The sequence below is a fragment of the Mobula hypostoma genome, chromosome 3 (genome assembly GCF_963921235.1).
Source record: "Mobula hypostoma chromosome 3, sMobHyp1.1, whole genome shotgun sequence".
Taxonomy (NCBI): domain Eukaryota; kingdom Metazoa; phylum Chordata; class Chondrichthyes; order Myliobatiformes; family Myliobatidae; genus Mobula; species Mobula hypostoma.
The window spans coordinates 154,688,632-154,703,179 of record NC_086099.1 but is presented as its reverse complement, the minus strand read 5'-3'; the positions used below and the strand labels follow the sequence as shown (position 1 = coordinate 154,703,179).

At 38.2% G+C, this 14,548-nt stretch overlaps 1 protein-coding gene across 2 annotated transcripts in view; it reads right to left on the bottom strand.

Moving 5' to 3' along the window:
- Positions 1-14,548, bottom strand: part of LOC134344338 (ATP-binding cassette sub-family A member 13-like) — a 219,322-nt gene that overhangs the window by 110,425 nt on the left and 94,349 nt on the right. For both annotated transcript variants that reach the window (XM_063043940.1, XM_063043941.1), the window contains exons 20-27: positions 13,173-13,267; positions 12,020-12,138; positions 10,890-11,065; positions 8,783-8,868; positions 7,854-7,975; positions 4,639-4,827; positions 2,822-2,998; positions 171-351 (exon numbers count right to left, since the gene is read on the bottom strand). In XM_063043940.1, the coding sequence (XP_062900010.1) occupies positions 171-351; positions 2,822-2,998; positions 4,639-4,827; positions 7,854-7,975; positions 8,783-8,868; positions 10,890-11,065; positions 12,020-12,138; positions 13,173-13,267 (1,145 nt within the window). The remainder of the gene's footprint in view (positions 1-170; positions 352-2,821; positions 2,999-4,638; positions 4,828-7,853; positions 7,976-8,782; positions 8,869-10,889; positions 11,066-12,019; positions 12,139-13,172; positions 13,268-14,548) is intronic.

Below are 14,548 nucleotides of genomic sequence, written 5' to 3'. Positions count from 1 at the left end.
ATCTGTTCAATTTCTGGTCCACACAATTCTCAAGCATTAATTTTGACCATTGTAAAATATAATTTTTAACAAAATGAAATAAAGTCATTTAACCTGAATAGAAATAGGTGATTCTAACAATATACCATCCAATTCAGTTTTAGTCCTCTATATGGCTATGGTTTCCTTACTAGTATTTGTAGGAATCTTGTACTTGATGTAATCTTCCTCAGTGAGTTCTTCAATTTGAGGGCGCCCTGAGAACATCATTCCATCATCAAACAGGCTGTTCGATTTTGTTTTACAAATTCCTTTGAAGATGGCATCCCGAGGATTGGAGGAAGAACCTCCCAATGACCTTGTTTGGACATTCTGAATAGTTTGAAAAAATATATCATGTCAGTCACCTTTCAGACTCTCAGAATAAAAAGATGAGCACTGCTTAGGTGGTGGGGGAAGGGGAAAGAGGTGTTGGATTCGGGGGTGCAAACAATGGATTTCCAGCAACAAATATTTAATTCATCTTTGAGAGTGGAACTTGGGAGGAGTTATTTTAATCCTCAATTTCACCAGCCTGATGAAACCCAATATATAAAGAGGACAAATGCTTTCTTCCAGTCAATGATATATTTTTTTCTTATCTGCATAAACTCCTTATTCCTAAGATTCAAATATGTTTCCACTTGCTGGGCTGACAAAGTGATATAGCCAGTAGAACAGTTAACTCACAATTCCAGTGACCCAGGTACAATCCCAACCTCCAATGCTTCTGTACTAAGTTTGCATATTCTCCTCATGGCCATATGGATTTCATAGTGTTAGGCCTGCACATGAAGGCTCCTCCCAGTCTCCACCAAGCTAACAGGAGTCACCTGCTACTTGTTTCCAACTCATCATCTGCAGCCTTTTCCACATTGAACCATTCAACCTCAACGAGTTGCTCTTCACCTTCAGTTACCTTGTTGCCTGTGAGTTTAGTATCTGTTCTCTCTTGCTTTGTGGCTTGTTATTTTGCTGTTTATTGTTAAAGTTATTGTTCACTGCTGAATCATCTCTGCTGCTCTGCATTTGGGTCAATTCTCCTCTATGTTTCCTGACATGCAGGAGCTGCAGTTTCCATCAAAATCTCAATGAAATGAGCATTGGCCATTATAAATTGCACCTAGTATGCAAGTCAATGTTAACACTTGGTATAGGGATGACAGGTATTGCTGGAAATTTGGAGAAAATCAATGAGACAGGTGTAGGATTAATGCAAAAGGGTGCTTGATGGTCAAAGAGCCATTTTCCAAATGGGAATCATAGGAATGAATTGAACAGAAACAGGCTCACTGGCCCACCACATCCATGTTGACCTTTTAGTTCATCAACACTAATCCCATCTGACTGCAATAGAACCCCATTCCTCTCCGCTTTGCCTATTTCAGAGTCTGTCTAAATGCACCTTAAATATTTCACCGACAATGCACTCCAGATATAACCACTTCCTGTGTAAAAAGAAAATCTTGCCCCACAAACCCACTTTAAAATTTGTACCTGTCACCTTAAACCTATGCTTTCTTGGAATTGCACAGTCATACAGCATTGAGCCACCCAGCTCACCATATTCACTGCAACCACTGGACAACATTTGTATTAATTTCATCTTCTGGCATGGTGCAAAGATTAGTGATTTCAGTATTTGTCTGTATGCTTCTAAAATGTTGTCCATAATTCTGCTTTCACATTCAAGGTACTCAGCACTCTCTTCGGTGATAAAGGTCTCCCTCAGATCCCCCCTAACCTCCTGCCCCTTGCCCTGAGCCTATGTTCTCTAGTTTTATTCTGTCCTGATAAGAGGAAAGTTTTTCTGTAGTCTGCACTATCTAGACCTCTTAACTGCCTCTGCCGTAGGGCAAACAAGCCAAGTCTTTCCAATTTCTCCTCACGAGTAGAACACTCCATCTCAGGGCAACATCCTGGTAAATCCTTCTGCACTATCTCCAGCATAATCACATCCTCCCTAAAGTGTGGTACTAGAATTGCTTACCACCTTCCAAGTGCTTTAACCAGTCACCGTTTTGTTGAAGGAGCATCTAAACACTACATTTAGTTTTTTATGTAGGTGATTCTCAGGTAAAGTGAACTCTGGTGGTGCCCAGATCTATTCTAGAACTGGCTTTTATACCATCTAAGATCCTATCGATCTCCTAACCCAGGCCTGGGTCTGCTTTGCATCTTAAACCTAACAGACTCAAGTGTCTTCAGATTTTAAAAAACTGGTCCAAGCCCTGTAGACAGTTTAATAGTCAATTGACAACTCCCAAAAAGCAATAAGTATCTATTAATCCTAAAACTTCACTTTTATGATTTTAAAAAGATGAGAAATTCTGCAGATTCTGTTATTCTAAAGGAACACACATAGAATGCTGGAGGAACTCAGTAGATCAAGAAGCATCTATGGAAAAGAACAAACAGTCGATGTTTCAGACCAAGGCCCTTCTGCAGGTCCTCGGCCTGAAACATCAACTGTTTATTCTTTCCCATAGATGCTGCTTGACCTGCTGAGTTCCTCCAGCATTTTGTGTGTTACTTTTATTACTTTTTCTGTTTCACATAGTCCACCTCTATTGATTTTTGGTAAACTTAGATACAAATATCACTACAAATACACTACTTAAACTCATTATATGAAATGAAAAGTATATGAAAGGGAAGGAACAAACTACCAGATGGCAGTTCTTGGAGCATCAGTTGGAACAAAGAAAGATGTACGTTTATCAAAATTATTAAATATCACCCATTAAAATATTGAAAAATCAAATGTAATATTTTGAAAATCATTTTAGTAAAGACCTTGTACCTCATCGACTTCAAAAGCTGCTGGAAGATTCATGTTCCTGACAGTATCTAGAAGCTGGGGAATGAGTTCCAGGAATTGTAGTGATTTAGATGCCAGAGAAGTAATTTCAGAGAACACTTCCAGGATGTTGTTCATTATCTCATTTGCCTGAGGGGACATCATCATTGGCAGAAAGGCCTGGCAAAAGCACAATATGAAATGTTCTTTACTGAAGTATATTAAAATCTAGTGCTGCAGAGTGAAAATTCAGTAGTTCATTGTTAACTTTGAAATGTATTAGTTCCACAAATCATACACACAGTTGTTTGATACAATAACATTATAACGTAAATATCTTTCTTCATGCTCCATTTTCTATCCCTCCATTTTCTTGTTAGTACATTATTTTGAGTGTAATCATTCCATTTCTGGGTAAAGTGTTCATATCTGCGGCTGATGTAAAACTAGTGTGATCAAACCTAGAACAATTCTGGATCAAATTATCAGAGCTGGTCCAGGTAATTACCCTGAGAGGTTAGTCCTGGACCTGATGGGCATGCTAAAGCCACATGGCTTGACTTGGATTTCATCATATTGCCAGGTAAAGCAGAATAAAAGCAGATTTATACTTGTGCGTCAAATGTACGCCGTAGGTATGGCGTAGCCGCAAATCCTACGCTGTAATCTATGCAAACTCTATGCCGTAGCCTAATGCACACATCTCCCAAATTGTAACTACGCGTTGCGGCAACACAGACCGCAACAACTGTGATTGGTCCGCTTGGTAGCATCACATTTCCTCCTACGCTGCAATAGCTTCCCATTGGGTGACTGAAGGGCAGGGAAGGAACTCTGGCTGCAATGCTTTCCATAAAGCTTTACAGACCTCTGAAATTATGGAGGACACATTTCGGTTTTACGAAAGACCTACATTAGTACCTGTTTTCGTTAACCGAAAGAGGATTTTCATTTTTAAGGAAAAAGACGCTCGCTTTAAACTTGTTTACCCTGAGAAAGACTACCATGACCATGAAGCCTTGCATGGGCAGGTGCGTGCGCATGCATGTACGTGCCGATTTTTTTTTTCGACAAATCGATTTTGGCTCAAAATTCCCAATTTTGTCAAGTGACACTACACTGTACATACAGAAAATTCACCCTCCTTCACTTTCAGTCGCCATTGCTTGAATTTTGAGTCTCTTCATGTTGAGTTTCAACACAAAGAAACTCAACACAGTGGCAACTAGTGTTTTGGCGGTGAATCGCAGAGCGATGCAGACACACCAATGCACAAGTACACGTACACAAGCACAACACACCAATGCTCACAACGGTGTAGCCCACTTGCGTAGGCTAAGGCGCAAGCTAGTATGCACAAGTATAAATCAGCCTTAAATCCCTCCAATATATTAGAATAAATTTGAAATCTCCTTCGTGAGAGTAAATACAAGTTCTAGCAAGCATGATAGACTGAATACTCTCTACCCTACAAACTACATGGAGTTAATTATAACATAGGACATTCAATCTGTTTTGTTTTACATTTCTGAACCTTGGTAATTGACTTTTTATCTCTGCTACCATTGTCAAAAGATCAGTGTTTAAATTTATCTACTTCACAAATAATTCAAACAAAACAATGTTTAAAATGTAACAGAAAATATAGGCTCAGTATCTGCTTTGATTTTCTGATAGATATTGGGAAGACAGTACATCAAGCCAAAGTGACAGGGCATTGCAGTATAATATAACAGTTGCACTAATCACAAAGGTAGAATAGAATGGTATGAAGAAAAGAAAGTAATAATCACAATTGTATGAATTGGTGTTTGCTTTACCTTATAAGCGGTGCACCTCAAATCTACATTATGGCTGATCGTTACAACGAGTTTATAACGGTCCCAAAATGTCAAGGTGCAGAGTTCTGCAGTCACAGCTGAAATGTTTACGTCCTTTGGAAAAGCTAACATTAGGCGCAAGCTTGTCTCATCACATCTGTCAGCAGTAGCAAGAGCATGAAGAACTAACTGTAAAAAAAAATATCCTTAGGTTTCATCAATAATAATTGGCGACCATCTGAAACTTTAATATAGCATTATGCTTTGCATTTTACTGTTACCTTTGTTTGGAAATTAAGGGTGTTATAGAACGGCTCAATATGAATGTATTTTCTTTATTTAATTTAGAGACATAACTCGCAAAAGACCATTCCCGCCCAATGAACCACATCATCCAGCAAACCACCTATTCAACCCTAGCCTAATTACAGGGCTATTTAGAATGACCAATTAACCTACTAATCAGAATGTCTTCAGACTACAGGAGGATACCAGAGCACCTGGAGAAAACACATACAATCACAGGGAGAATAAACGCACCTCACATACACTGTTGGAAATGAACTCTGGCACCCAAGCTGCAATAGCACTACATTACTGTAGTGCCCCTTTGCCCCCCTCCCCCCCCCCCGGGTAAAGCTTTCAGCTATTCCTGGTTTACATAATTTATACTCAGTTTCATTACAAAGTGTATCATAACACTTCTTCCATTTGACTGTAACACCTTCAATGTTTCTATTCTCACAGAAACATTTAAAAACTAGAGATAAAAATGAGCCCAAGGTGAATTCAGATCCTACAAATTTTTATTCATTTTAAATCAGTCTGTACTCCAATCAATCTGCTGACATTTTTGATTCCCATAATATTTTATTCAAGCCGGCTATACCATCAACAAGAGATCACCCAAAGTTCCTGGTTTGAAACAGGATTTCATCAGAATAATAATGAAAAATATTGTTTTAAAAATAATCATTCATCTATAATAACTTCATTTCAAAAGGATGATATTTTAACTGAAGATAATGGTTATGATATATTATGACAAAACTTGAGCTAACAAATGTAGCCAAAGCACTTCCATGACTCAAAAAAACAAAATTACCAAAGTTCTTAATTGACAATTAAGATTGTGTTATTTTAAATGCAACATAGGAATTGAGTTTTGATGGTTAGAGAGCCTTGCCCATCAAAAACCATTAAATGTTTGAAATTGTCTTGACAATCTGGCTTCTCATGTTTATAAAAAGCATAGCTATGATTTCAAATCTTGTAATCTTTGGGAGGTATTTTAGTACTGTTGATGACCCCACACACAGAATATTGCAATTGGAGTGATATTCTACCAAAATATTACCCTCGGATACAATGCATTGAACCGTCAACAATGTTGAGCTAAACTAATTAAAGTAATGTCTAATTGCACTAACCATTCTGCCTGTGCATACTCTACATCACTCCATTCTCTGCAATATCTATGTGCCCGTCCAAGAACCTCTTAAGCCCCTCAATCGCTTATACATCACCTTAATACGTCAGCATCTGGCAGCAGATTCCAGGCATCCACTACTGTCTGCGTGAGAAAACACTTTTCCAGGCATATCTTTTGAACATTTTTCCTTTCACCTTAAATACATGGCTCTAGTATTAGATATAGTCATAGAACAGTACAGCACAGAAGCAGGCCCTTCAGCCCATCTAGTCCATGCCAAACCATATTCTCCCTAGTCCCATTGACCTGCACCTGAACCATAGCCCTCCATGCCCCTCAAATCCATGGACTTATCCTAAATTCTCTTAAGTGTTGCACTGAACCCGTATCCATCATTTCCATTGGCAGCTTGCTCTGCACTCTAACCACCCTCTGAGTGAAAAACATTTCACTTTCACCCTTAACCCATGACCTCTAGTTCTAGTCTCGCCCAACCTCAGTGGAAAAAGACTGCTTGCACCCCTGTCCATTCCACTTATGATTTTATATTCCTCTATCAAATGGCCCCTCATTCTTCTACACTCCAGGAAAGAATGAGGGGAGATTTGATGAAGGTAAAATTATTTATTTTGTTGAATTTCTTATTATAATTTAATAGTAATTTTTCAATCCTGGGAAAAATATATTGGCTTCTACACTATTGTGCCTCTCATAATTTTATAAACTTCCTTCAGATCTCCCCTCAGTCTCTGCTACTCCAGTGTAAACAAACCTGTCCTTGTAGAACCTGTCCTTTAAACCCTAGCAGCATCTTGGTAGCCTCTTCTGGACCATTCCTAAAGCCTGCGCATCTTTCCTATGTACACATGGTTCACATCTTTACTGTTATGCTGTAGGTATTTCATTTAGCAGCTCTGTAAGAGCTGCAGTTCTACTTTCAGCCTGTTTGGGTTATTGTTGAAGATAAGGGATGACAAGGAACGTGTGCTATTCAATAAGGTTGGGCATGGGGCTTTTGTTCAAGAGGAGTTGAAAAGAGAAGATACTGGGGAGAACCGGTCATAGCGTACGATCCAGTGGGAGACCTGTTTGTTCAAGATGGATTGCGAGTGACGTTCAGAAGGTGGCGTGTGCTTCCACGTTGACCAAGAGCCCAGCGCATGAGTGACAGAGAAGTTCCAGATGAGCTCCAACTTGTGCAGATTTAACTGTTTAATTAGAATGGGCCCTTTTTGTTATTCTTTACTAACCTTCCAGTTAAGATTCATAAATCTAATTCCTTTAATCGTATGCAGTGTACTGTCAGTTATTGTGTGGCATTAATTTGTAACAGGATAGCAAATGACACAGCATCCACACAAACCAGGGTTTGGGGTGGGATCAAACGTGCCTCAGTCTCACAAGTTTGGCAGGGCCGGAGGTTGGCTTCCCTAGACTTACACAGTTCAAGGAAACCAAGGTGGTTTCACCTATAATGGGGTGTTCAAAATGCAATGCAACACTCCAAATGTGGTCCAACCAGAGTCTTCTAAAGCTGCAACATAACTTACTGATTCTCAATCAATGCCTCAATAATAACAAGCATGCCAAACATAATTTTGAGTAGCTTCATGCTCCCTATACACAGATAAAAACCAGTGTCCAATGCTAGCTTGTAAAATATCACCCAACTATTAGCAGAGATGAAACAGATTGATCACAGTCTTTTTGTTTATATATACTTAGCCTGTTAACTCAGGAAGGAATAATAGTTGATTCCAATATTTCAAGTCAGGGAAGTTACCTCTGAAATACTGATGTTTGCCTTCAGTAATGCATCAATGGTTTCAAATGAAAATTTTTTTATCTTCTGTAAATCTGTTTTCAAAGTAGTCATGTTTTGCACACAGCTCTCAATGTGTAAATCTATTCAAAAAATCATCGGCATATTGAATAAACATAGTTGGAGATTACAAATAAAGTAAATCATGTACAAAATAGACATAAACAACAATGGCACTGGGAAAAGAGTCCTAGAACCAAAAGCATTGGCTTATCCAATAAGGTTCAGATATTCCTGGATTGAAGGATTATCTACGTCAGTAAACTATTATCTGCCCAATAGTAAATCAACACTAAAGTCAAGTTTATACATTCACATACATAGGTGCAATAATCAACTTACTTGCAGCAGCATTATAGGTACTTAGCACTAGAAACACAACATTCACAGACAAAACATAAACTAAACATAAATTATACAAAACTGTACAAGAAAGAACACAATTAGAACAAAAGCAAAGTCCATTTTAATGCAAAGTGGTCACTGTGTTATTATAATGAGGGTTGGCAATAGCAATCACATTGCCAAGTACATTGAAAAGGACTATTATTGTAATGGAATATCGCAAATAATAACTTCTGAATTTCCACACATAATTATAACTATGTAGATATGAGGTCTTGCCTAGTTGGCAGATAATTGACTGCTGGTAGCATATTCTACTCCACTTACAAATGTCAACTCCATTAGCTGCCTCCACCTTCAAGTGCTTTATCTGACCAGGGATGAACCTCCAGACAATGATGTCTCTGTCCGGTTTTATTCCATTAAAAGACTAGCCTCACCATTACTATTTATACAAAATCTGAGCCATTGTTTAATGGTTTGATGCTGAATATAGCCTCTCATAATAGACAGTGCTAATTCTATGAAGGTATTGAAAGTATTACCTCGAAACGTTCCAATGTTGTGAAGTATTATCATAATAGGACTATTTGATGGCAGATTTCCAAGGTTTCCAACAGCATATTTAAATCTGGAAAGATTAAAAAAAATGCATCTGACATGGGTTAAATTTGACATCAAATACTAAAGGTATTGCAGAAAATTAGCAACACATACTGTATATTAGCCTAATTCTATGAGATGAAATTAGAAATATAAACTATTATCTACAATATCTTTTTTTAATAATCATTGATTTCTGTCTTGTAGGTGATGGGATGTCATTTGCAGAATTAGGAAGAAACTTTCAGCCTTTGAATAATGAACATAACTGGCTACGTCCTCTGTTGTTGGAAATGGTCATCGCTAGATACTAGTCTTACACAAAATTACTTGCTAATTATCACCCATGGCCAAATGGAAATTAGGTCTTGCTGCCAGCAAGTGTGGATTGCTTCATTATCGGAGTTCATGAGAATGGAATTTGTCATTGTGTAGTCTTCAGAAAACATCCCCACTTCCAGCCTGGTATTGAAAGTGAATTCTGGATACACCACTGAATTGAAGCAATGATATGGGAGTTTATTCCTAGATCTTTCAGTAGATGCTTAGTACAGGGGTCTGTGCTTCCAAACAGTGGCTCCAAGACAGGCTCTGCAGTTCTAAACCTGCCTTTCAGGAGCCATGTCATTGTAAGCTATTGGATGAGAATCTGCAAACTCACAAATATTTGCAGTCATAGAGTTATGTAACAATACAGCACAGAAACAGGCCCTTCAGCCCATCTAGTCTGTGCCAAACTGATATCCTGCCTAGTCCCAATGACCCACACCTGGACTATAGACCTACATACCCCTCCAATTCACAAACCTATCCAGACTTCTCTTTAACGTTGCAATTGTACCCACTTCTACCATTTCTGCTAGCAGCAAGATCCATGCTCATACTCATGCTCTGAATGAAGGAGTTCCTACTGAGGTTCCCTTTAAGTATTTTACCTTCTGGTCTTTCCTTATGACCTCTAGTTCTAACCTCACCCAGCCTCAATATATGACCACAACAGAATCACAGGTGAAGTGTTGCCTCACCTGGAAGGACTGTCTGGGATACTGAATGGAGGTGAGGGAGGAGTTGAAAGAGCATTTCTCTCACTTGCAGAAATATGTGCCAAGAGGGACGAATGGATAAGGAAATCACGGAGAGAGTGATCCCTGCAGAAAGCAGATATTTGGGGGGGGAAGTAAAGAAATGTTTGGTGGAAGGATCCCGCTGAAGATGGCAGATGTTGTAGAGAATGATGTGTTGGATGCAGAGGCTCATGGGGTGGTACGTGAGGATGAGGAGCTCTATCTCTGTTAAGGTGGTGAGAAGAAGGGGTGAGTGCGGATGTCTGGGAATTGGAGGAGATGCAGATGAGGGCAGCATCATTGATGGAAGAAAAAAACGCCGTTCTTTGAAGGAGGAGGACATCCCTGATGTCCTGAAAGAAAAGTCTCATACTGAGAACAGTTGAAGGATGGAGATGAAAGAACTGAGAAAAAGGAATAACATTTTTACAGGAGACAGAGCAGGAAGAAATATAATGAAGATAGCCATAGGATTTGGTAGGTTTATAAAAGATGTCAGTAGACAGCTTGTCTCCAAAGGGGAAGACACATATTAAGAAAGGGAAGAGAGATCTCAGAAGTAGACCAAGTGGATTTAACGACAGGATAAAATTTGCCTGGAAAGTTGATAAAATGGAAGAACTCAGCATGGGTGCATGAAGCAGCACTGATAAAGACGACAATATTTTTACATTTTCATCATTTTTACCTTAGCTTAATAAAATACAAGGTAAAATCCAGCTACCTTACAAGCATCTGACAGAAGAACACAAAGTCAATTATACAAAGACACAATATTTAGTCTGGAGTTGCTATGCCAAAGCTTCTCCCAGAACTGCAGTGGCTTCATTAAACCATCCATAAAGATTCCTCACACTGTGTCTGGTTTGCAATTGTAGGCCAACTTTGTACTAAGAGATTCAAGTCATCTGTCTCTAAGTGTAGTGATACATTATGGATGTTGAACAACCTTGCACATATACTAGAAATGAGATGCATAAGTTACCTATCATACAGTTGATTGGTCAGTGATGATGTCACATTGCATTTGCAATCATAGTTCATTACTGCGGCTTCCACTGCTTGGCTGCTCTGGTTGGAGGCAATTTGCAGTTCCTTATAATAATTAAAGAAATCTGTGCAGTTTCCTGATACAGGAGTAGAAAATATTTCATCTACAATCTAAAGAGAGAAAGCCCACAGAATTCAGTAAAATCAGTATCAGAATTCCTGATGAAAAGATCAGTGCTGATTATCATAATTACTGTAAAACAATCGTAAAACTACCAGTGTTATAATACAGAAAAATTGCATGGTGGAATCCTGCAGTAAAATCTACAGGACATTAAAATCTCCTCTATGGCAACTTTCCCTTCATCTTTGTCCCTCCCACAATATCCAGGCTCCTATTTTTGCAGGATTTCTCAAACAGTACCAAATCAAAGTAACAAAGAGATTGAAGCAATCAGATCAGACATTAATATTGTGATTAATTATTTTATTGGAGGTTAATTAATAAAGTTATGATGTTCTGATATTAAATATTAGAATATTCAAATTGAACATTACTATTCATGTGCTACTAAATACACATTTGTACAAGCACTTTAAATTGTTTATCCATGTATAACATATATATTTAACTCACATTTACTCCTTTTCAACTTCACTGTGAATTCATTTATTTGAAATGGTAAACCTGAATAAAGTATTCTTTACACTAATATCCTTCTTAGACATAACAAACTTATTCTATGTTTTTCTTTTCTAAAATGGAAATCTGATATTTAGTTAATATGTGCTTTTAATTCCTAGTTAAATTTTGTAACATGAAAACACTTGGTCCATGAGAAAAGACGCAAGTTATGCTCCAGGCATCAAACAATAGTTTATCTGAGGTTCTCATGAGTTTCAAGTTCACTTTATTGGCAATGTTTAGAAAACTGCTAACAAATTAGCCGAAATATTTAGGACTCTAATTCAAATAAAGGAATAAAGGTAAAATCCTGACATGATTAGTTTTATCTCAACAACTTCATCTGATTAATTTCATCTTAACCCCCTCGGTTTTAACTTTAAGAGAGCCAAACATATAAATAAGACAAAATATGTTAGAATTGTAAAGCAGTGACTAACCTCTTTGACATCAGTAGTAAAATTGAACAGTTCTGTCAATGCATGGATTACATTTGCTGCAATATTATTTCTGCAGGTCTTCTGTACACACATGATATCATTAACAAAGTACAGGTTTTCTGTAAAATGGTGAACCACAGATAAAGTTAAGAATCTAATTGAGTTTCCTTATTATTGTGCTTAAATGGTAATTCCATATATGCATTGCTAACTAACTTGGAGGTGCTGATCTTGGACTAATACAGCTTTAAAAACAATAGAATATTTATTTGAATACTTTAGTGAAAGAAGACCTGCAATGGTTTCCATAAACAATGCAGTGCAAAACAACAAAATGATTTAGCGAACAACAGGAATTCTGCAGATTCTGGAAATTCAAGCAACACACATCAAGGGTCTCGGCCTGAAACGTCGACTATACCTCTTCCTAGAGATGCTGCCTGGCCTACTGCGTTCACCAGCAACTTTGATGTGTGTAAAATGATTCAGCAGTCAAAAATGCCAAAGGTTATTGATTTCTCCTTCCGGTAAAATAAAATGTTCCCTCCCCTTTCTCTCGCCTTCTATTCCGTACTCTGGCCTCTTCTCACCTGCCTATCACCTCCTCATGAATCCTATCCTCCTTCCCTTTCCCCCATGATCCACTTGCCTCTCCTATCAAATTCTTACATCTCCAGCCCCTTACCTTTCCTACCCACCTTGCTTCACCTATCACCTTCCAGCTATCCTTCTTCCCCACCCTCCTCCTTTTTCATTCTGGCATCTTCCCCCTTCCTCTCCAGTCCTGAAACATAGACTATTTTTTTCATTTCCATGGATGCTGCCTGACATGTTGAGTTCCTCCAGCATTTTGTGTGCATTACAAAGAATCACTGATCTTTGTTACTTTTTTTTCTTGAATCACCAAGTGAAGACGATAATGCCCCACAAAACAAAATGCTTTGCTTTGGTTCTGCATTTCACCACTTTAAATACTACATAAATACAATCTTCAAATTGGAAGCAACATTATTCAAATTTATTTCAAATATCATACCTGTATGCAAGTAAAATCCAGTAATTAATACAATATCGCTATTAAAAATAAAATCAACATCTATCAGAATGATTATCCAGTAAAATATAAAAATGCTGAAATATAAAGGAACTTTACCTGAATAGAGATTCTGAAACTTTAAGTGAAAGAGAGTGTCATTCATTAATCGTATATGATGACCGAATGAATCAAATTCACACATGGCTCCCAAACTGGAAGGACAAGGAATAACATGCAAAAGAGTCAGCAAGGAATACTTCATGTGAATGGAATGATCAAGTGATCAGTATCAAGCAAGCAGGCTAGCCATTAAATCCGCTGATATCAAACATGACCATGCTTCCACAAGGTTCCACAAATGGTGCTTCATTAAAATACTTAGTACATACATTCAGCATCATTTAAATATATTTAGTGCCTTTCAGCTCTTTGGTATCACAGCCCACTCAGGAAAAAAAACAAAAGACTGCCAACAAAAGATCCTTTATTGAAAACAGTGAATCAGCAATTACAGCCAGTTTCTAGTACTACAATGTATGAAAAAATCATATCAAATGGTAACGCTTAGTCTTTGAAGGAACAGAAAACCCATACAAGTGGGAATCTTCTCTTAGGCTGGCTTGTGACTAGTGACTAATGCTGAGAGTCTGTGATAGACACAAGGACAGAGAGAGAGAGAGAGAAAACAAATAAAGGGCTTTTAGACACTGAGTTCTTACCCAAATGTTCCATTGCTTCATCTTCAGCATCATTATCATTTGCGTCAGAACTAATTGATAGTGCATCACTATCATATGTCACCAGGCATTTTGCCTATCACCTTATCTATAGATTTTATAATGTCGCCTCTGTTGTCCCGACAATCTGATGGATTGTTCTAATTTTTAAGTGCAACAATGATGGGATCAGAAATTCTATTATATAAAGAAACACTGGCACATTCAGTCATTAAAGACACATTGTCTCACCCTCTGGACAGCGCCTCAGCAACCCTAGTAATCCACTGTAACTCACACCATGATGACAGATGCTGGATCAAAGCCCAAAGGTCAATAGGAGATCCGGATCAAAGCCCGGAGGTCGATCGAAGATCCAGCTTGAAGCCTGAAGGCCAAATGTAGTTCCAGAAGTTGATGTCCGGTGGCCAGAGCCCTCAAGTCCACAAATCCATAAGTCTGCTGGAAGCTAGAAGCCTGGGGCTAAAGGACTGTGCATGTGTGTGGGAAGGAGGGGATGAATGGAACTTGCTTCTTTCTTGTTGCTTTGTTGTCTTTTGCATTGTTCTGTTGAGCTTGGTAAGCATGCTACTCATGGTGACCCCAGCCCAACCTTGGATATGTTGGTTGTTAACGGAAATGGCACATTTCATTGTGTTTCAATGTACCTGAATACGAATCCTAATCTGAGCTTCAATTGCAATATGCGATGTCTTGTGAATGTAAGCTGAGACATTCTATTTCAGACACTGTGTGAATACTGGGTTGGTAAATGTT